The sequence below is a fragment of the Columba livia genome, chromosome 20 (genome assembly GCF_036013475.1).
Source record: "Columba livia isolate bColLiv1 breed racing homer chromosome 20, bColLiv1.pat.W.v2, whole genome shotgun sequence".
NCBI lineage: Eukaryota > Metazoa > Chordata > Aves > Columbiformes > Columbidae > Columba > Columba livia.
The window spans coordinates 5,128,938-5,149,908 of NC_088621.1; the positions used below are offsets into that span (position 1 = coordinate 5,128,938).

Here is a 20,971-nt window from a genome sequence, read left to right on the forward strand (position 1 = left end):
CAGATTGTGTTTGAGGAGGCCGGTCCCACAGCTACACTACTTACACATAAGACTGGGTTCTTTCTTTATCTCATGTCTGAAGAACAATGCTGCTACTCCTCTCTCTCTCTCCCCCTCCATATGTTCCTATTACAAGCAACAAAGGAAAGTTATTCTTGCTGGAATAACTAAAATAGAAAAGAAAGTCATAGTAATATTTGGCATTTTTAATTTAGGTTTGTTTTATTTAAGTTTAATGTTAATTCCATGCTGTGTTTCAGTAAGAACAATACAGATTCTGTATCTGTGGCTCCAGTCAGATATCCAGTAGTACAAATTAGCTTCAAGTTACACATACTGAACAAAAGAGGTTGAGCGAGCGAAGGGAGATGGGGAAAGGGGAGGGAGAAAGAAAAAATATTGAACACGCATGCAGGCTTATCAATGCCACCTTCAATGCTAACCTGCTTGGAGGAAAAGTAAAGAACAGGCAAGAATGAGCAGCCACGGATTGTTGAACTGTTACCAGCACCATGATTTTCAGCAACATTTCAGCAGTTTGGAAACTTCTGTTTTTATACAGTAAAACCACTACAATATATGTCCCAATACAACCTGTAACTTCAAGCTAAACACCCAATTAAGTTTAAACATTGGTATAAAATTCCGTTTAAACAGTTATAAAAAAAAGAAAAACGCCACCACATGCGTGCTACCCCGCCATAGCAAATCTCTCCCCTACGAATCTAACGGCCTTCGGGTGGAACATCCACTTCCAGTGGCGACCTCGCCACATCTGGCAGGAGACAATACAGTAATGCTGAACGAGCTTTTACGCAGTCCTGTTAGTGTCTTAAAGAACCTAAAAGCTGGCACCAGTAAAATCCACAGAAATTCACTCTTGCCTTTAAGAACTTTTAAACTGTGTAAAAAAAAAAAAATAAAAATAAAGAAACCCAACAGGGCAGGAACCTAAATTCTGAGACCCAATGTAAAAGTCAGATTTGGTGGTTCTCAGAGTGACACTGAGGGTTTTTGTGGGGAAGGGGAAGGGTGGTCAGAGATGGGTTCTCTTGTTGGCCTTTGTGTCTCACTGGTTTTCATCTTCCACATCCTGCAGCGCTTCTTTATTCTGTTCTTCACCTATGAAAGTGTTCAGAAGTAAGGAAGATGTTAACTTTTAGGAACGAGACCTGCAGAATGGCTTAACAAGCGTCTAGAGATTAATAGTTTCATGCAAGTACAGACGCTCACTCGCACGCTTGCATACGTAACACACACAGACTCAAACCAGCCAGTTCTGGAGTGAAGCGTTTCCATGGAAATTAAGCCTTATAATCACCTCATCGTATTTCATACAGAACTGTAGCACAGGCTATTAGAAGACGTAAGGACAAACAAAACCACCCTTTCTGAAAAACTGAGACTTTGTGTGTGATTGATGAGTCCTGTTGATCAAGAGAGAAACAGCCAAGACAAACCCCATCAGAATGGCTGTAGATCAACATCCTTCTACCAGAATATACCTTCCCGAAACCTCTGCTCTACTCCAGACAGCACTGACATCTACTCACTAACTACAGAACTGAGACCAAAATAGCTTTTATAAAGTAACCGTGATGGCAGGTTATTATTAAAGGTACCAAAAGTACAAAAAACCATCCCTACTTCAAGCCCAACATGACAAGAAACCCCTGGCTTGAGGTTATTAAAGGAAAATATTTTGTGGACATTCACTTCTCTTGAAAAACAGCCGGTTTGGTCCTGTTCAACCCGGCTGCGACAGCCAGTAAAATGAAGCCTATATGCCTGTAAAGAATCCTGGAGTAGGGTGAGGTGCATGCAATGCCCTCTGCAGCGATTGCAAATGCACCAGGAAAAAGTTGAACATACTTCGGGTAGTGCCACGACATGTGCATGATTAAATTTAACTGATAAGACAAACTGAAAAATATTTGCTTTACAATTAACCGTGTGAAATGGTTCTCTCTTCAAGGGTGATAAACAAAAAATAGCCATTAAAAAAAATTAATCTGCAGTAAAATCCAATCAAATGAGACTAATGACTTCCAGCACATAATCAGAATGCCTGCGCAGAGCACGTCCAGATTCAGAATTATCACCAGGTACCAGGCAAGGTAGATTTTGCAAGAGGTGGACTAGGAACACAAGACATTCAACACCAACAAAATTTACATTTATAATTATGCAACAGATCATTTAAGATGAGAAAGCAGAGGCCCTAACCAGGAAGACGATTAAAAGAAGATCTGAGCATGCTCTAGCCAATGCACTTAGGCAAATAATCCTGTATCAGGCAACAGGGAAAGTACTTTTCATGCCCAAATTCTTAACATCCATCCAGGTATGCAGCTCAATTCCCAAACACGTAAGTTACTTTGGATCTTAGTGAAGCAGTTTGGACCTGGGGAGGGGTGACAGGTCACACATTGGCAGAACATGGCTTAGCCCTGGAACGGAGTCAAAGATACGAGCAATTTATCAGCAGCGAGAGTGACAGAGGCAAGCACGATTAGTGATCGGAAGAAAACTGATGCCAAAAAGTTCACTGAGCCATGACGAAGACTTACAAAGTAGTTTTTAGGAAATGAACAGTTGGACTTTCCTTTAGGAATCTATACAGCAGGAAAGAAGGGGAAAACAGGAATATGAAGATGACATTACAAGTGTGAAAATAAACTAAACAGCTCGTCTATGACATGGTTAGAAGGTACAGTAATGAGATGGGAGAGTGTGGCAGCTGAGTAACACCTGACAGCTCTGCAAGCAACACATGGCCCCTTGCAAGAGACTGGAGCGCTAGAACAGAGGGTAACCCAGGAGCCAAGACCCAGCACATTTACAGTTTTCCCTGTTCCATCAAAAGCCTGGAGAAATAGGGGTAAAACGTGACCTGCAACGTTCAACACTCACGATCTACGCAAATAGCTATCAAGTAATAATGCTTTTAAACAATCCCATCAATCCTACACAAAAAACAAGTAGTCAGTAAAAAGTTCACAGATTCTACAACTGCTTTCAAACGGACCCCACACCACTAAAGTATCCTGCAGTAAAGCTGGGTGACTATTACCACGCTTCAGCTAACATCTTACAAAAAAAGTAAGATGTTTATCTATTTGAAGTTAAGCAGCATTGTTGTTTCAAGGCTTTATAAGTTTAAGTACCTAACAGACTTCAAACAGGTCTTTTTCTTCCCTCCAAGTTAAAAGTAAAAAAGTCAGCTCTTCCCACTCTCAAGTACAATTTTTGCAGAAGAAAATACAAGTTTAATCTAATTAAAGCGTGTGTTTAATTCACTATGAATAATCAGTGGAACAGAAGGCCTAACTCAACCTAAACAAGTAAATTTATACTTAGCATTGTATGTGAAAGTGTAAGAGAAAACAGAATGCCAAAAAAACCCCTATTCTCATATATTTAAATAACTATCAGATGTTAGCAAACAGAAACAATCAACGTCCCACCCACCAGTACTGTCAGGGGATAGAGTTGGTATTTGCTCTGGCAACAGCCACAAACCAGCATTTTTAGGAGTACTGAAGAAAGTACCTAAAACATTTCCAATAGCAAATTAGACTTCCCAAAACTGTTTTTTGATTTTTTTTCCTTTCCCAGTAACAAAGTGTTTTACAAAATCCCTTTTCCTCTTCTCATCATAGTCAATTCTTCTTAAGAAGAGTAAAACAAAGTGCTGTAAGGTGATGAATGACACCACAGATGAATATGATGAGCCGTAAGAAAGAAAAGCTGAATTAAATGAAGTCACTGCTTCTAAAATAATCACAGATGACTAAACAGCCAGGTGGGGAGAAAAAAGTGTTACTAATTCCACACCTCCTGGCAGGTAGTGTCATCCCATCAACTTATCCAGTGTTAAGAAAGGACAGAAGTTCGGAAAGGTCTATTATCAGGAAAGAAGTAAAACACCAAACCAATACGTATTTCCACATTCTGTCTTTTGGGCAGAGATTGGGGACAGCGGCATTTTAGAGCAGAGTTTACTCACCATCACCCTGCATGTCTGAAGTCCATAGTGTCAGATTATCACGTAACAACTGCATGATAAGTGTAGAGTCCTTATAGCTTTCTTCACTCAGTGTATCCAGTTCTGCAATAGCATCATCGAAAGCTGCTTTTGCCAACCTAGAAGCACAGAATAAATCAGATTTAACATGTTGCTAAACAGAATCCAAAAGCACGCAGGTTAAGCCTGTGCCTCTCAACACCCATCTTCTTGTCTGGCTACATGACACCCACAGCATCTGTAACAAGGTTTCGTATTATTTACCAGCATTTAGACTTCCCCATCTTCCCAGCTACTACCTACCTGCAGGCACGATCAGGAGAATTAAGAATTTCATAGTAGAATACAGAGAAGTTGAGCGCAAGTCCTAAGCGGATGGGATGTGTTGGTGGGAGTTCTGTCATTGCAATATCACTAGCAGCTTTATAAGCCACCAAGCTGTTCTCTGCAGCCTCCTTCCTGTCATTGCCTGTGGCAAACTCAGCCAGATACCTATGGTAGTCCCCCTTCCTGGAAACAGAAACAGGAACAAGTCAGTAGTCCTTACTGCCAACCAGCCACTAAATTAACAGCTGAATTCTGAAACTGTTTGTATATTCACATAAAGGACATTGCTGCTGAATTATACTGTCTAGACAACAGTGCATTAGTACTTGAGTGAATTTTAAACCATCAGACAGGAAAACCAGTTTGGCCTCACTTACTTTCTTTCATTAGTACACGAAATCATAGCATCTGCCTTCTTCATTACCAAACTGTGTCCCTGTACAACTGCATCTCATCCAAACTAGGCAAGACTTTGATCTGAAGGACAGAGATAATTCAACTACAGGGGAAAACACACTGATCATTTCGAGATTTAAACTACGCTTCATGCAGACTAGTGACTGCAGCAACGTGCTCCAAAGGCCAAGTTTCATATGGTACTGCAATTGTGAAGTTGACACTACATGAGTTATCCATCTACTGAATTTTCTCTTCTTTATGAAGAATATACAGCTCATGCAAGAAAACACTTAAGCAGGGACATAATCTCTGTAGTGTTAGCACAATTAAAGAAAATGGTTCTTCCTTACATCTAAGAGCTACACAACAGCTTACATTAAGTTCTCATGACCTTATTCCAAAAAAACATCTATCCCAAAGCACACTATTAGAACACTAACACCTCAAAAGTAGCCAAAAAGGGATGTTGGTTAGACATGACTAAACTGCCCTCTTTCTAGAAGTTACTGTGGTTGAGTGGGCAGAAAACACGTGTACAGCTACTTTATTTCTGTATCTAATTCAGGTAGAGTATGGGGTTCTTCTCTCACAAGGAGATACTTACATTTTGTAATAGAAAACCTTGGACTCGCCAGTGTTAGCTGCTGGAATGAGGTGTTTGTCCAGTACATCCAGAATGTCACAACAGATTAACTTCAGTTCAGTCTCAACCTATTTAAAAAAAAAAAAAAAAAAAAGATGAGGTTAGCACGTAAGGCTAAGAGTTATTTCAAAAATATCAAACAGACAACATCATAAAAATCCAAGTGGGGTAGGACAGAAGAAAAACTACAAAAAATTCAGCTGCTCCACAGATGCATTAAGCAAAACACTTTGGCGTAGTTAGCTGGCACACAGAAGAGGCAAGGAGCGACATATGATGAAAGGCATGACTCCCTGGAAGACATCTCGCTAGACAGTTGCATTAAGTCTGTCTCAGGACATAATTCCTTACTGCAAGGTTTGCACAACTCCTAATTCCTTACGTTTTTGATCTGGGAAGGCAATGGCCAAGGGGACAATTTTCAGGTAATTAATACAAATCAGCTAAACTCCATTCCACCCCAGAGCTAAATGATACCTTAAGAATAAGTTTCTAGTGACGACTTGGGAGGCAAAGGTCTCACATTTAGAGCTTTAAGACAAATTATGGAGCATCAAAGAGAATAATGATGTGCCACACTGACAAAATGTCAGATACAAGAGGAAAAACTCCAGAAGATACAAACTTCAGAAGCAGGCAAAAAAGCAAAGCACTGCAAGTCAGAGAAATAGCAGAAATCATCAATACTAACAGGGAGATCTGTGGCCAAGGAAAAATCTATATATAAAGCCTTATTAAAAAAGCAAATACTGGATTTTTAATAGCCAACGTTGAAAATATGGTCACATCACCTTTATTTTTTCTGATTTAGAATACAAGGCAAGGCCTATGAGCTTCAGTTTTACCACAGAAGTTTGATACCTGAAAGCAAAAAACTAATAATACCCAAAAAAGGTAAAAAGTCTCTTTTGACATCAATATTGGACTTTCCATGTCATTCCCAGGAGAAGCGGTTGGTTCAGCGCAGAGAGGAGCCTGTTGCTGCTCTTTCATGATTTCTGCAGTAACTGTCACAGCTGCAGCTGAGGACAACTCTGGCTCAAGCTATTTGTATAACTCTAAAGTAAACGTTTTCAAGCAAAGGTATCAACATCAGTTACAAGAAACTACCAGTAGCTGCATGTCTTGAACCACAAGAGCAGCCCCACTCAATCCACTATCCCTTCCTATCCTCCCACCCATGCAGCTTTTTTCCTTCTTTCTTTAAGCATTTTTATTGCCATGTAATATCATCAGATAGCCCACAAACTATTAGGGTTTTAACCACAACACCTATCCTTCAAAAGCTGTTATGGATCTGAAATAAATATAAAGCTGGCACACAGATACGCATACCAATTTGTACAGAATGATTTAAGAGATTTGCAGAAGTTCCTTTAGAGAAAATGATCTACAGCAAATTTCAAACTTTCACGTACAATGTCAGTATGCCCTAACATTCAGAAGAAGGGTTAGATGCTATACTTAAAGTTACGCGACAAATGTGTAAGGAAGTTGCTGAAATGCGGTCACTTGTGAAGAATCTACTTCCTATATTCTTGGGCTACAAAAGCTATAAAACCTTTGGCCAGCAGTCAGTTCCTGCAAACTTCTTTCCTCTTGATCCTCTTTTTCAACGACTTCTTTTGCAGAGAGATCTTCAGCAAAACTGCAAAGAATTAAATCAATTTCTAATCCTCTTTTGTTAAAGAACCATACATGTACAAACTTCTAATTCATCTCAGACAGACCTTGGTCAGCTTTGCTTAGAGTATGAGTCCCACAAGCTACTGGAGATCAACTGCTGTCCAGGGCAAAGTAAATGTCCCAACCAAGCTTAGTTTAAAAAGGTTTAATACAAATTGAGTTGATTAAGAGCAAAACAAAACAACCCACAACAAAAGCCTAACAGATCTTTTATGAAAAGGATGTTTTCTAGACAGAGTAGCTCATTGATTTCTGCAAAGCAGCAAACCAGCACAAGAGCCCACACTAAACCCATTCAGAGCACTCGGAAAAAGCAGGTTTAGGGTCTATGACCATTCCAGTTCCAAATATGACATTGGGTACTACAGACTCTGAGCAGCAAGGAAAGACTTCTCATCCTGATAGGTACATACAAGCCCCTACAATCCACCCTGCCTCTATTTTAGCAGTAGTGCTGGCTTAATCAGACTTCAGACTGTGTTCTTAGCTCTGCAGATACAAAAGCTCATAAGCCACCCTGTGATCTAAATAAGGAAACTTATTAGAAGCAACCAGGGGAAGAGTAACCTGTACTAGTTCTTTGACCTGTTTTAATATGCAGCCCCCAAAATAACTGCACCTCACAACTGAGATGCAACATGAAACTAGAACGATAGGAAACCATTACTAAAGCCTGTAACGCACCTCCCTCCTGCTCCTGCCAAAACAGACAGACTGACCATTCAGATTTATGCCAATTCATAGCCCAACCTTTCTAGGAAGAGGTGAAGGAGAAGAGAGCCTTGCAGCTGCCCCAGAATACAATCAGGTTTTAAGTCAGAGCACTAGAAGCACACATTCTCATATGCCACAAATACAGACCAGTAAGAAGAAGGTGAATACTTGTCCTATGCTAAAAGGGAAGGGAGCTGGTTTTCTTGCAAGCAAGTGAACTGCATTATGTGCAGACATAACACCATCCTCTCAAGGATGAAGAACACAAGCCTCAGTGTGTTCTCATCTACAGAGATGCAGTCAGACGAGAAAGCCAGGGGCTTGACTTTTGTGTATCCAAATGGCCACAGGACCCACAAAAGCAGCCTGTCTGCAAAGGAAGCAAGTAAGTGGCATTTTCCCCCATGGCTGTATCTCGCTACATTTATCTTAAGTGGTTTAATAAAGTCACAGCCTGGAGCCTTCCATCATCTCTCAGTAGTGCATAGTGTACACCCCAGACAAAACCAGCCCAGCCCTACTCTGACACCACCATCCCTCAAGTTCTGCCCCAAGTCACACTGGCTAGAAGCTCAAACAAACTGATGTACATCAAAACTGTCAAATAATTACTTCTACACAAACTACACCTTCCATTTCAACTCGAGCAGCACTCTTTAGCTGAGCAAGGTCATACCTGGTTCTGGTGGTAGGTGAAAAATGTGTTTTTTCTAGAGTTCTCTCCAGCCCCCCAGTGCCTTACACTTGGCAGGTCAGCCCCCAGACAAGTGTTCTCCTTGGCACTTTTTTTGGTCAGAGCCTTTAAAGCCTAGGAAGGGTCTTCCAACAATACTCAACTTATTTTGAAGAGTACTACAACAGTGGGTATTTGTTGACAAGGCAGCATAATAACCAGAACTCTGCTGAGCCTGCACTGGACCTTATCTCTTCAGAGAAGCACTGAGCATGACACCAGGGCACGTGCACTACTGTTCCAGCAGCGACAGTTAAAAGCCTCATCTAAATCTCTGCAATATGTACTTCAGGCCCTTTCTGCTCCCACACCATCTTGCCAAACCCTTTAACACTCTGCTTAGAGCAGATGTTAACTCACAGTAAGTCTCCCAGAAGCTACAAACAAGATCCGCTCTTCAGCTACGGATGACACACAGAAGGCCCCAGGAAAACTTAGGCTGGGCTCAAGTAGACACAGCTAATCTTTCTCCAGTACGGCACCACATTACAGTTCTCCACAGCACTCTTCCACCTAAAGCAACCATGACAGGTATTTCTTTAATGGCACTGCACTTCACATGGCCTCTCTCCCAACAGATACCTAAAGGACTACATACACATACTGCCTGCACACCAGTCTGTTTTGCATGGTACTTGCTCTCTTTGCAAAGAGAGATGCAAAACAATGCTTTTTTTTTTACAGTCCTTTCAAAAACAACAAAAAGAGTATTTTCACTATTAAAGGTTCTTCGGCAAAAAATAAACACCCACAAAACATTGTGCAAAAAGAACTGGAAGCACAAATTGCAAGACAAATTTAAACAATCACCAGACAGCTATTGTCCTATTTTATAGAATCTGTTACAAAGATTTTAGACATCCATCAAGAAATGGCATTTGGGACTGTATGTAACTGGCAGAGTCTCATCCCATCAGCATGCCAGCATAAAATTAGAACTCACAACTTTAACAATTCCATGGAGGAACAGAAACCCTATGAGTCAACAGAATGCAGCCCAGAGTCATTCCTGAGAAAGGATTTCCAAGCCAACATCATTTCCATTGGTGGTATATGAATCAGTGCCAGGTGATAGAACAGACTCCACTGTTTCTCTGGAAGTGAAGATCTGAACCATGCGGAGGAACTTGTCCTCAAAAAATGGCCATCAAGTTTCTGCAGAAACGTATGGGATTTTAACAATAACGGAGCATGTCTGCTCCGTGTTAAATCATCAATTAAGGAAAGGGTGGAGGAGAGGGAACAACACACTGTTCTAATAGCTGAAGGTTTCATTAGCCCTTACCGATGGAAGTCAAAGCTTGCTCCAAGTTCTCCATTTTAGGTAAAGTTGCACAGACTGACTAGACTCAGCATGAAGTTATGTGCATCAATTTTTCCCCTCTCCAGAGAGAGAAAATAGCAAGGCCCTAGAGGTTATTACATCCAAGTTTCACAGTTGAGATGACCAGGATATCTTAACACCCCCCCACTCCCAGCCCCAGGAACATGGAGTGCTTTATCTTAAATTAACTGCTATCAGTCTAATCAACCAACTTAGGGACCAAAAAAAAAGTTTAAAATCTACATTTTAAGAGCTAGTTGCTGTCAGAGGAGCCACACTACCTGAGCACTCATTTCAACACAGGCACAGCTGTCTGAGCTAATAACAGCTCTGCCAGTTCCACTGTACAAGACAAACTGGGCAACTATTCTTCACTGTCACCCAAATGCTCAGCACTCAGTTTACAGCAACTCCTGCCAACTTTCTGTCTGGGTGAAAAAGTAATAAAACAAGGCCAATGTACATGAAATGCAACTATCATAGTGATAAGAAACGAGGTTAAGAGAGTCAAAGCAAGTGGCCATTTGGCTTTACGCTGCCTGTCTTTACACCAAGAATACCACTGAAGATCCTTCCCCACTGGCAGTTCAACTGTTAATATTGTGAACTCTGTAGGACAGAGTCCTGCAATAGCACCAAGGGTCAAAGTCTGTCTGATCCAAAGCAACTTTTATCAGAGTCAGAAACTAAACAGATGAACACCTCCTTTGACATGGTAGTTTAAAAAAAAAAAAGCTGCTTGGGATAAGTCAGGTTGAGGGGAAAGAATAAAGCATGTGCAGCCTCACACTTGAGTAAGCAGGGAAGAAATAAAGTGCTAGCACAGTTCCAACACTTGGCAGGTATGCAGATGTGCTGAAGGAAAAGCCATCCCTTTCTTCTTCGAGTCTACTGGCCTTTTGAGTGCTTACACAGAAACACCCAACCTCTCACCTTCACCAAGACAAGGAACAAACCTCATCCTTTCAGGAGTGTCACCTTATTACAGGTCATCACACTGCACGCAATCTAGAATACCAGAGCAGTTTATGGCAAGGGTATCAAAATGGGACCTTAACTAAATTACATTATGCCTTAACACCAACTACATCTTACCATTTGCCGATATTCCCGAATCATTTTTAATTTATCTTCTCCACCTTTGTTTTCTTCTTTCTGTTCAATGCTGCTGATTATTCTCCAGGAAGCTCTTCTGGCTCCAATCACGTTTTTATATGCAACAGAAAGCAGGTTTCTTTCTTCCACTGTCAACTCCACATCCATTCCAGCCACTTTCTTCATTGATTCAACCATTTCTAAGAGGAAAAGGTCAGAAATTATTGTCACAGCTAAAGCATCTTTCAAACCACTCAACAGAAGCTGGATGTTAATGATAGCTTATGAAAACAGGCTTCCTCCTCCCTTTATACAGTTTTTCCTCACTTCTATACTGGAGTGTTCTGAACAAATCAATGAGCATGTGTACACAAAGAAGGTATCTGATGTTCTTTTAAATACATTTGACAAGGATGCCAAAAAATTCTTTAAAGGTAGTTGATTGGTTTGCTGTTAGCCTTTTGGTGGTGGTTTCTTTTGTTTGTGGTTTTGTTGTTGAGACACAGACAAAAAGGATCTAGCATTAGCAAACATGTTTTTCACAGTGGATAATAGTTATCAGTACAATCCTACAGGAATGCGTGTTCTTCCAAGCACTTCAGAAGAGACAATGAATAGTGAGAAAAGCATGAGCAAACGTAAGCAACCTTTCAGCACAGAAGGATAAACTGAAGAATTACAGAATGCACCACTGATTTGCTAATTGGAATACAGTGTAACGTGGTAATTAACCAAAAAATAAAACCCAGATTTCAAGAGTTGTGGAGGAGTACTGCTATTAGGGAAGGAAGTCAAAGTTCCAAGAGGAAACAATCAGAAGAAAAATTAGGTGCTTGGAGAAGTAACAAAAAAGTCATCCTGAGGATAGCCAGAGCAACCATATCCACCCATGCCAAGCAGCTATTTACACTGAGAAGTAACACACAAAATATAAATTAATTGATATTTATAGTTTAAACCTTTTGAAGAGGACTTTAAACCTGAGGTTAAAAAAAATGACTAAATATAGCTTTCCTATACTCAAGTGGAAGTGAAAGCTTGAACTGCTTAAAGAAGGTTATAGTCCTTTCATTACCTAACCACACTATGATTACTTGTGACATATTAGGAAAATAAAAGCAAAAAAATGTTAAATATATACTAATTGAGAGCCTAGTATGAAACACCCAGGAATCGTAGTTTTTGTCTTGCCACACAGTGCTTCAGTTCATTTACTATTTACCTTCAGCTTCCAGAACTGGTAGGAATCCCCACCGACATAAAACTAAGACCATTAATGAAGGAGACTAAGTCTTAACTACCCCATCTACTCAACAGCACAACTGTTCCATTACTATCTGCCAGGTAAAATGACAGGAAAATGCCATTTTTAGCTTCTGCCAAAGCACAGTTATGCGATAAGGCTATGTCTCCTGTAATATGCTGCCTTCCTGTCCTGTAGCCTATTTACCTTACACACTGCGTTGGTTCTGGCAAACACAGTTTTGTTTTGCCTTTTCACAGTAGCTACAATGAGGCTACATTTTAAATTTGTGCAGAAAAGAGTGTTGGTAACATAGATGTTTCAGTTACTGCTCAGCAGTGCTTACACAGAGTCAAGGACTCCTCTGCTCCTCACCCCAGCCACCAATAGGCTGGGGGTACAAAAGAAGCTGGGAGGGGAACCAGCCAGGACAGCTGACCTCAACACATCCAAGGGGTATTCCACACCATATGACAACATGCTCAGTACATAAAGCTGGGGGAAGGAGGAGGAACGTGGCGGGGCATTTGGAATGATGGCATTTGTCTTCCCAAGGAACTTACACATGGAAGCCTGCATCTCTAAGGATGGCTGCGCACCTGCCTGCCCTTGTGAACTAGCAAATGAATTCCTTGCTTTGCTTGCATGCACAGCTTTTGCTTTACCTATTAAACTATCTTTATCTCAACCCACGGGTTTTCTCACTTTTATGCTTCCAATTCTCTCTCCCACCCCACCGGGGCGAAGTGAGCAAGCAGCTGCGTGGTGCTTAGTTGCTGGCTGGGGCTAAACCACAACACACACTCATCATTTCTCCCCCTTCATTTTACCTCCTTATGCTTTGCTGTGTCATGGCAGCACAAGCAATGGGAAACTAATGAAGCTTCACTGTCAGTTTTTTTACTCAGGTACCAAAACTTGCAATCTTAGCAGGCATAAGCTATTTCAGCAATGGCAAAGTGTAAGCTCAATCTTCTTCCCTGGCAGGAACAATGTTATCAGTCTCCAACAGGTCTCCACATGTGCAGTGGCTTTATTCTTCCCAGAAGTGGAAAAAACACATCCTTACCTCTAACCAGTAGATTTCGCTTCTCCAGATCACAGAAACAAACAAAAAAACCACCAAGGATTTGATAAGACTTTTACAAAACAACATCCTGTCTTGCTTTTGTATTACCTGAATTTTTAAGATTATTCATCATTATGCAAGAGTACAGCATATGTATATCTTCTCTGATAGAAAACTAATTCTATACAAAAATAAAGCCATTTATGCCTGCCAACAGAACAAATATTTTATATTCTAAGTGCAGCTTTACCTATCTGGAAGATTCTACAGGGAAGTGAAAAGCTCAGAGACCATTCAAGACAAAATAGACGTCTGAGATAACATTTCAGTAGGAAGGATTACTGCAGTAATGACAACTCACTGCATACACAATCCGGAGATGCTTATGCTGCACTGTGGAGAAAGTAGTGTTATGCAGATTCAAAGAGACAGAGACTGTAGTTTAACTGGTTAAATTCCAGCCTTTCATTTGATTGTGGCTGTCACCTCATTATGCTACTGTCAGATCATGCCACCATCAGAGCAGGAAGTCCCAAAAGTGTAAACTGTGTAAGGACAGGGGAATATTCCAGAGAATGACACACTTGCCCTACATTTATATCCTTCCCCAGGCATTTACTGCTGGTCATTACAAAAAAATATCAAAATAAATAGACATTTGGTCTGATCAGGTCTGTATGTTCTTATAGAATAAAGGCATTTAACTGAGACTCAAAACAACTGCCTAAGATACTAAACTATAATAACACCCAAGCCATTTTTAATAACATTCTACTACTATGGTTAAGATGCTTGGCTCCTTATTGCAAATGTTGCTGAGTCACCTCCGGCCTCTGTGGAGTAACAGTAGGGACACAAAGGACTGGGACAGTGGTTACCACTACACTGAGTGCTACCTACAAAGTGGTTCACCACAACCAGTGTTCAGAGAAGGCTCAGTACTAGTCTTGTACTTGTTCATTCGTGAAATGAACAAAAGATGATCAGTAACAAGTCACAAGAACTCAGACTATCTGATCTTAAACTGTTGTATATAACCTCTCAGTTTAGTAGCAGCAGCAAACACAAAGCAACCAACATCATGTCAATTTTTCAGAAGGGTTCCAGCAGGAGAAACTACAGACCCATTAACCTAACTCTCACAAGGGGTCAATTTGACAGGAATTACATAAAAGAAACTGAGTGGATATATGCATAAATTGTATATTGTAGAGCGTGGCCTTCTGTAAACACAAGTAATGCCTCACAAATCTACCGTGATGCTTTGAATGAGTCAAGCATATGGACAAGGAAGACATGATTGATATAGTCTACCTGGATTTCCCAAAGGCATTTGACAAGGTCCCTCACCCAAGGTTCTTTAAGGAACTCAATTGCCATGGGATAGGAAGAAAGTCCTCACATGGATAAGCACTTGGCTGAAAGACAGGAAACAGGGTATAAGACTCAAGTGTTCTGGACAGAGAAAGATCACCAGTGGAATCACACAGTGATCTGTGCTGGGAAGCATGCTAACATTTGCAAGAGATCCAGAAAAACTGAAGCAAATAGTAAGTCCTAACTTAGTACCAGCAAACTGCTAAGAACAAACACACACACACACAAAAAAAAAAAGCTGAAGAAATAAGGGCAAGTGTATTTTCGCCATTAAGTGAAGAGTGTAACTGTGAAGATTAATGCCTGTACATTGCATTTTCCCTAGAACTGCAGGCCTACACCTGGCATCAGTGGGTACCATCCTGTTTGCTACAATGATTAGCTCCAAATTCAAGCCAAGAAAAGACAGGGCTCATTCTTCCATCCATTAGGAAACTTTTCACTGAACACACTATTACACTGCCTGCATTAAGTTTTTCTGTTCTCTTAAGAAATCCTGCATTTGCCAAGTAAGACTTAGATGGCTAAACCAGGCCAGCAGCTTGCGGGGAGGTAGACTGGTGGCTTTCTCCTCTATTCCTGTCAATTCCATTGCAGCAGCTCCACACTTGTTTGACCTCTCAACTGGCTGATTCAGGTCACCAGCTCACAAAAAGAAAAAAAAAAAATCTTGCTTATAAATTAGAGAACTGAACTGACTCTAAAGGTCAGACTAGAACCCAAGTAAACATAAGAAGTACCGATGGAAGAGACAATACCCCTCTTTGAACAGTGAGCTGTCAGATTAGCTCACCCCACTTTGCAGCACTGCACCTTTAATTTCTGAAAAAGTATAAAATTAACACATTTATCCTTACACACGACATAATTTTTCTATAAAGGTCTTCATGTGCTTGAAGCACCCTGAGTAGATTGTTACAGGCAAGTAAAAGCAGGGTACAAGTGCTGTTTTAGGGAACAGAACTCAGATACTAAAAATTCATAATCCTATTTTAAGCTCCATATCTAGAGCATGCCACACATCACAATGTACAAGTTTTATAGAAACGAGCATAAAAGAACCTAACAACTATATTTGCACAAGACAACCAACAGAGAGAGAGAGGGGGAAAAATACTGAAGAATATCCACCCTGCACAGTAGCTTAGACTATGATTTTGTGGAGAAAGCATCAGGTTATGCTGCTATTCCTTGTATGAGGTTTGCAACCGCTGGTGCAGCCACAACACTTCCAACATCCGACTGCATGACTCTGCAATTTACAGTTCTACAAGGCATACTTGTACTTTTATGCACTTGGAGAAATAGATGGGTTAAGGCCAAATCATTCGAGCAACAGTGGCATTACACAAGCCTTTCTTGCAACAAGAACATGATTTCTAAGTCATCACTACCATCTCTTCAAGGTGTGAACATATGTTTTTCTAAATAAAAGAGGTTTTCTCCAGTATTTGTAACAAAAATTCTAGTTTGAAAGCAAAGATAGGCAAATCTAAAGAATAAGTCTTTTCATACTGCCTGCTGGACTGAGATCTGCTACTAAGTGATTTTCAAATACAAGTACTCAAGTAATTTAACAGACACAAGTTCAGCTTCTGGACTGCTTGCAGAGAACCACACCATCTAATTGTAGATGTTTGTCTCCTTTGGTTGTTCTTGCTACCTCAGGAGATTCAAGAAGGCCATTATAAAAAAAAAAAAAAAAAAGTCCTCTCTCAAACAACTTGTCATGATCAGAAGATAATTTTTACAGCCCAGTACGTAAACAATCCTCATAAAAAAAAAAAAATCTAATTCCTCCATCGTTGTCTTGGCCATGTTCTATGCACCTCTTATATTCCTACATTTCTTAGGCATATATCAAGATTTTTCTGCCTTTTAGCACTTTCACATTTACCCAATTCAGAGACAAAGAGAGCAGTCATACCCTACATCACCAGAACAGTAAGACCTTTGACAGACAGATATAAGTACTAACCATTAATGGGGGGGGAAGGGAACAACACAAAAACACCCTTAAGTGTGTTTCTTTCGAGCAAATGTCAAACAAGTCCTCTGCAAATTGAAATTAATATGCAACTTAAATTCTAATTTGTGACATAGCTTATTGATTCTTCACTAGGCTGTGATTTCAAGACCTGCTACTATGAGGCAATTTTTTTCTAAAATAGGTTCAAATCTTGAACTACTGCTGCACACCTTACTGCCTTCAGAATAGAAGACAGATTTCCCTGATAGACAATTTATAAAAACATGGAGGAGTCAGCAGTTAGCTTGCTGTATCAGGAGTCAGGAGAGCTGTTAAACAGGGGTCTTTTTGGTTGTGGTCTTCTTTTGTTTGGTTGGTTTATTTTGTGTTGTTATTGTTTGTTGGTGAGGTCACCCCTCAGTCTCCTCTTCTCCAGCTCCAGAGCCCCAGCTCCCTCAGCCTTTCCTCACACGGGAGATGCTCCACTCCCTTCAGCATCTTTGTTGCCCTGCGCTGGACTCTCTCCAGCAGTTCCCTGTCCTGCTGGAACTGAGGGGCCACAACTGGACACAATATTCCAGATGTGGTCTCACCAGGGCAGAGTAGAGGGGCAGGAGAACCTCTCTTGACCTACTAACCACCACCCCTTCTAATCCACCCCAGGTACCATTGGCTTCCTGGCCACAAGGGCCCAGTGCTGGCTCATGGTCATCCTGCTGTCCCCAGGACCCCCAGGTCCCTTTCCCCTACGCTGCTCTCTAATAGGTCATTCCCCAACTTACACTGGAACCTGGGGTTGTTCCTGCCCAAATTCAAGACTCTACACTTGCCCTTGTTATATTTCATTACATTTTTCCCTGCCCAACTCTCCAGCCTGTCCAGGTCTCTGGATGGCAGCACAGCCTTCTGGCGTGTCAGCCACTCCTCCCAGCTTGGTGTCATCAGCAAACTTGCTGATAGTGCACTCTGTTCCCTCGTCCAAATCATTGATGAATATACTGAATAATATAGACCCCAGTACTGACCCCTGAGGCACTCCTATGTTAGCAAGGTAATTTCACAGACCAACACAATGCTACTTATTTCAATTGTATTCAGGAAAAAAAAAAAAAAAAAAAAGGACAATTTATAGTTATATCTCATTCTATTCATATATCTCATTCTATTTGAAGGAACAGCAGTGAGATTTCTTTCAAAGCTTCCTGGCACGTTGTGATTTGTCATGACATGCCTAAGCAGATCTGTGAAGATAGACACCCAAATCTCTTAATATCTCTGGAGATCAGGGCTTAAGTGCTACTTACACTGCAGGAATATCTAGAAAGTTGTCCCCTTAATCTGGGCCAATATACTGAGGACAGTATAGGTACAGGACTAGATTTCCAAAAATTCACAAGTACAGCTTCCAAGACTTCAAAAATTCTGTAAGTGGGTCAGGTAAGTAACACCAAAGAAGCTCCATTTAGATGCTCACCATAAGTGCTGCTATAAATGCCATCAACCATACACAAAGAACCACCCGCCACACACCAAGTCTCAAGGAGAATGAATATGGGACAGAACTTAATGCTATCCTAACACTAAACATGAAAAATTGTCATTTCACACTCGCAAGAGATTTGTATGCCAGCATATTTATAGACAGTACTTACCATCACACCATTTTTATGTGCCAATTAATAACCGTGACCTTATGCTCATGTATCTCAGACTAAACTGAAGAGCAAAATTAAGAATAACTTACACTTTCACCATACTGCTTCCCAAACCATTTTGTTCACAGATTTAGCAGTCTCAGTTATGATCTTGGCAGAACTGCAGTATTTCATATAAACAAGAACAAATTATGCCAATAATTTTGAATTGTTTCAGCTGAACTAGATCAGAGAACTAGATGCTACAGCAGTATCTACAGCACCTATTTTTCCACATCATGGATATGAGATAGATGAAGATGCATTTAGAACAGCTGGCAGATTAGAGGGCGCTACTTAAATTTGTTTAACCGAGTCCAACAAACTTCAGAAGTCTAAAACCACAGCACTGATTTAAGCCTGACAACTTTAAGTTTAGTGCTCCCTCCTAAGTGATGATCTAATGAGTCTCATCACTGAGAAGCAAAATAGCATAAGAAGTCCTTTACATTTCAATCTAGCCAGCTTGTTCGCAAACATGCACAATACTGGTAGAATAGAAAGTCCATCAAGGGAAATGCTGCACCAAGGCAATTCCTACTAATCAATTTTTATTAGTTGACAGGAAGACTGATTGTTTTGCATCACAGATCTCTACAATGGAATAGAGTCTCATTACTTTCTGAAGAACTGATTTATCACTGACTTAAGAGAACACCAGAAAGACAATCATACCTCAAAAGCTCCCAGAGATGATGAATGCTTCAGGATGTCAGCCAAGCATCCAACTTGGGTTTCCACTCAAAGCAAAGCCAACACTTTGAGCTGCACTGACTAATCCACACCAGGTGGAGAACCCTTTCCTCCCGACTCACCAAACCCACTCCAGCAACGCTGCTGGAATCGGGACTGGGGGTCAGGGGAAAGGAAATGGATCTTCCAGCTCACACCCTTTAGGGTAGGCAATAAGCACTAAAAAGCACAAACACCTAGCAGAAGTTGCACACTTAATGTGTAATACGGAATTACACGCTTCCCTTCGCCCAACTCATAGAATCACTGAACCATTTTGGTTGGAAAAGACCTTTAAGATCATCACGTCCAACTGTCAACCTAACACTGCCAAGCCCACCTCTAAACCATGTCCCTAAGAACCTCATCTACGTATCTTTCAGTCAAGTTGTACCCCAAAATCTGGTTTTGGAGGCATATTTTTTTCTGAAAGTCCTTACAGTTATTGTGGAGACTGTCTGACTTCCATCATTTAGTGGAATTCTTAGTTCTACCTAATTTCCCTACTGGAACTACCACAGAATGGAGTCTTATTCAGGCCTTCTCTTTTTGTTGTAGTTTCTATTTTCCTCCCCAAAACCATGCATTTTTCAGATGTTTTGCAACAGTGCTATCAAAAGCTAAGCACAACTCAGTAAAAATATGTTATTTGCAAGAAATTCATCATGTTGTCTACGAAAATTACAATCAGAAAGTATATGGAGTGTCTTCCTACCTCTAAATGAAGTCTAACTGGATTCACACTTTTTACATACAAGGGTATTTCACTTTAAATGAATAAGCATAAGGTTTGAGGGCAAAAGCAACAATGTCAGAAGAGTAACATAATTTAAAAAAATTAAAGGTCCTTTCTTTTATATGCAATTGAAATACATTGAAAGAAACAGTCACAAGACATTTTTGAGGCAATAGACACCATCCAGGGTTGCGAGTTCCTCCCTTCTACCACTTTTTCCCCAGACATTAAGTGATCAGACATAGTGCACAAACTTCCAGGGGAGAAAAGCATGAGAACACGATGCTGGAAAAGTGAAATTATATGTAGTAATTTCTACTACATAATGAAAGCCTATGCGTTTTCTTCAGGCAATGAAGTACCATGTACTCGATCCTTCCAGGGTGAGAGCTCGCTCTCTTTGCCAGGGGCAGCAGAATCCCGTACTGAAGGCGAAGCAAGAGAAAGGAAAGCGCTGGCCCCCTCCCGCGGGACCCCCGGCCTCGCCCCCCGAGGGGGCCGGGCACCCACCTTCCGGAGAGCGCGGCCCTGGGCGTTGTCTGCGCCGAGCCGCCCTCAGCCCGCACCGCCCAGCTCGGGCCCGACAGAACCGCCTCAAGCCGCCCCGGTCAGCGGCACCAAGAGGGGCAGCGGGGTCTCTTTGTGGGGGCCCCCGAGGCGGGGGCGGCTCCCCTGCCCCCCCCGCCCCCCCGGGACTCGCCCTTCGCGGCCGCCATTTTATTCCCGGCTTCTGCCGCCACCGCCCCCCGAACCGGGCTCCGCCCAGGCCCAAGCCACCCACTCGTTCAGGCCCCCCATCCCCAGCTCCACCAGCCCCTTGGGGCGCTCCCAGTCGCCATTTTGTCCGGGCCCCCCTCCTCCGCCCCTGCCCCCCCTCCCCCGCCCAGCCGCCATTTTGTGGCCGCTCCCTCCCTCTCTCCTTGGCCTTGCACGGCCTTCCCAGCCAGCGCTCACCATCGTAGCGCTCGGCCTGCTCAGCCAACTTGGCCTGATAGACGAGGTCCTCCCGATCGTCCATGTCGTGCAGGCGGGGCGGCGTCGGGGACTGCACGGGGCGGATGGAAGCCGATGGGTCTGGGGGGCTCAGCAGCGACCAGCTCGCTGCTCTCCGGGCAAATATGGCGGCAGCACCTCCTCCCGCTGCATCCGGGCACTTCCGCAAGTGCGCGCATGCGCCTTGTGGCCTCCCATGGCAACGGCGGC

General features: G+C 41.8%; 1 protein-coding gene across 3 annotated transcripts; it reads right to left on the bottom strand.

The window, feature by feature from the left end:
• Window positions 1-196: 196 nt before the first annotated feature.
• Window positions 197-20,971, bottom strand: YWHAE (tyrosine 3-monooxygenase/tryptophan 5-monooxygenase activation protein epsilon). 3 transcript variants are annotated; one of them, XM_065036438.1, is made up of 7 exons: window positions 20,723-20,941; window positions 10,949-11,148; window positions 5,358-5,464; window positions 4,331-4,537; window positions 4,010-4,146; window positions 2,571-2,615; window positions 197-1,122 (listed from the first exon to the last, which is right to left on the bottom strand). In XM_065036438.1, exons 1-6 carry the CDS (start codon window positions 20,784-20,786, stop codon window positions 2,608-2,610), a joined length of 723 nt encoding a protein of 240 aa, XP_064892510.1. In that variant the 5' UTR covers window positions 20,787-20,941; the 3' UTR covers window positions 197-1,122; window positions 2,571-2,607. The 3 variants fall into 3 exon arrangements, with proteins under 3 accessions (XP_064892510.1, XP_064892509.1, XP_064892508.1); XM_065036437.1 differs by lacking the exon at window positions 2,571-2,615 and adding an exon at window positions 14,575-14,678 and having other exon boundaries at window positions 20,723-20,931; XM_065036436.1 differs by lacking the exon at window positions 2,571-2,615 and having other exon boundaries at window positions 20,723-20,971.

What these genes read in the sequence shown, in the direction of transcription:
- YWHAE (XM_065036436.1), bottom strand. Translation starts at nt 20,786, where the DNA reads ATGGACGATCGGGAGGACCTCGTCTATCAGGCCAAGTTGGCTGAGCAG. An exon ending in AAGGTTTTCTATTACAAAAT is followed by an intron (nt 4,538 to 5,357) that starts GTAAGTATCTCC and finishes TTCTGTTTCCAG; the next exon opens with GAAGGGGGACTACCATAGGT. An exon ending in TTCAGACATGCAGGGTGATG is followed by an intron (nt 1,123 to 4,009) that starts GTGAGTAAACTC and finishes ACACTTTCATAG; the next exon opens with GTGAAGAACAGAATAAAGAA.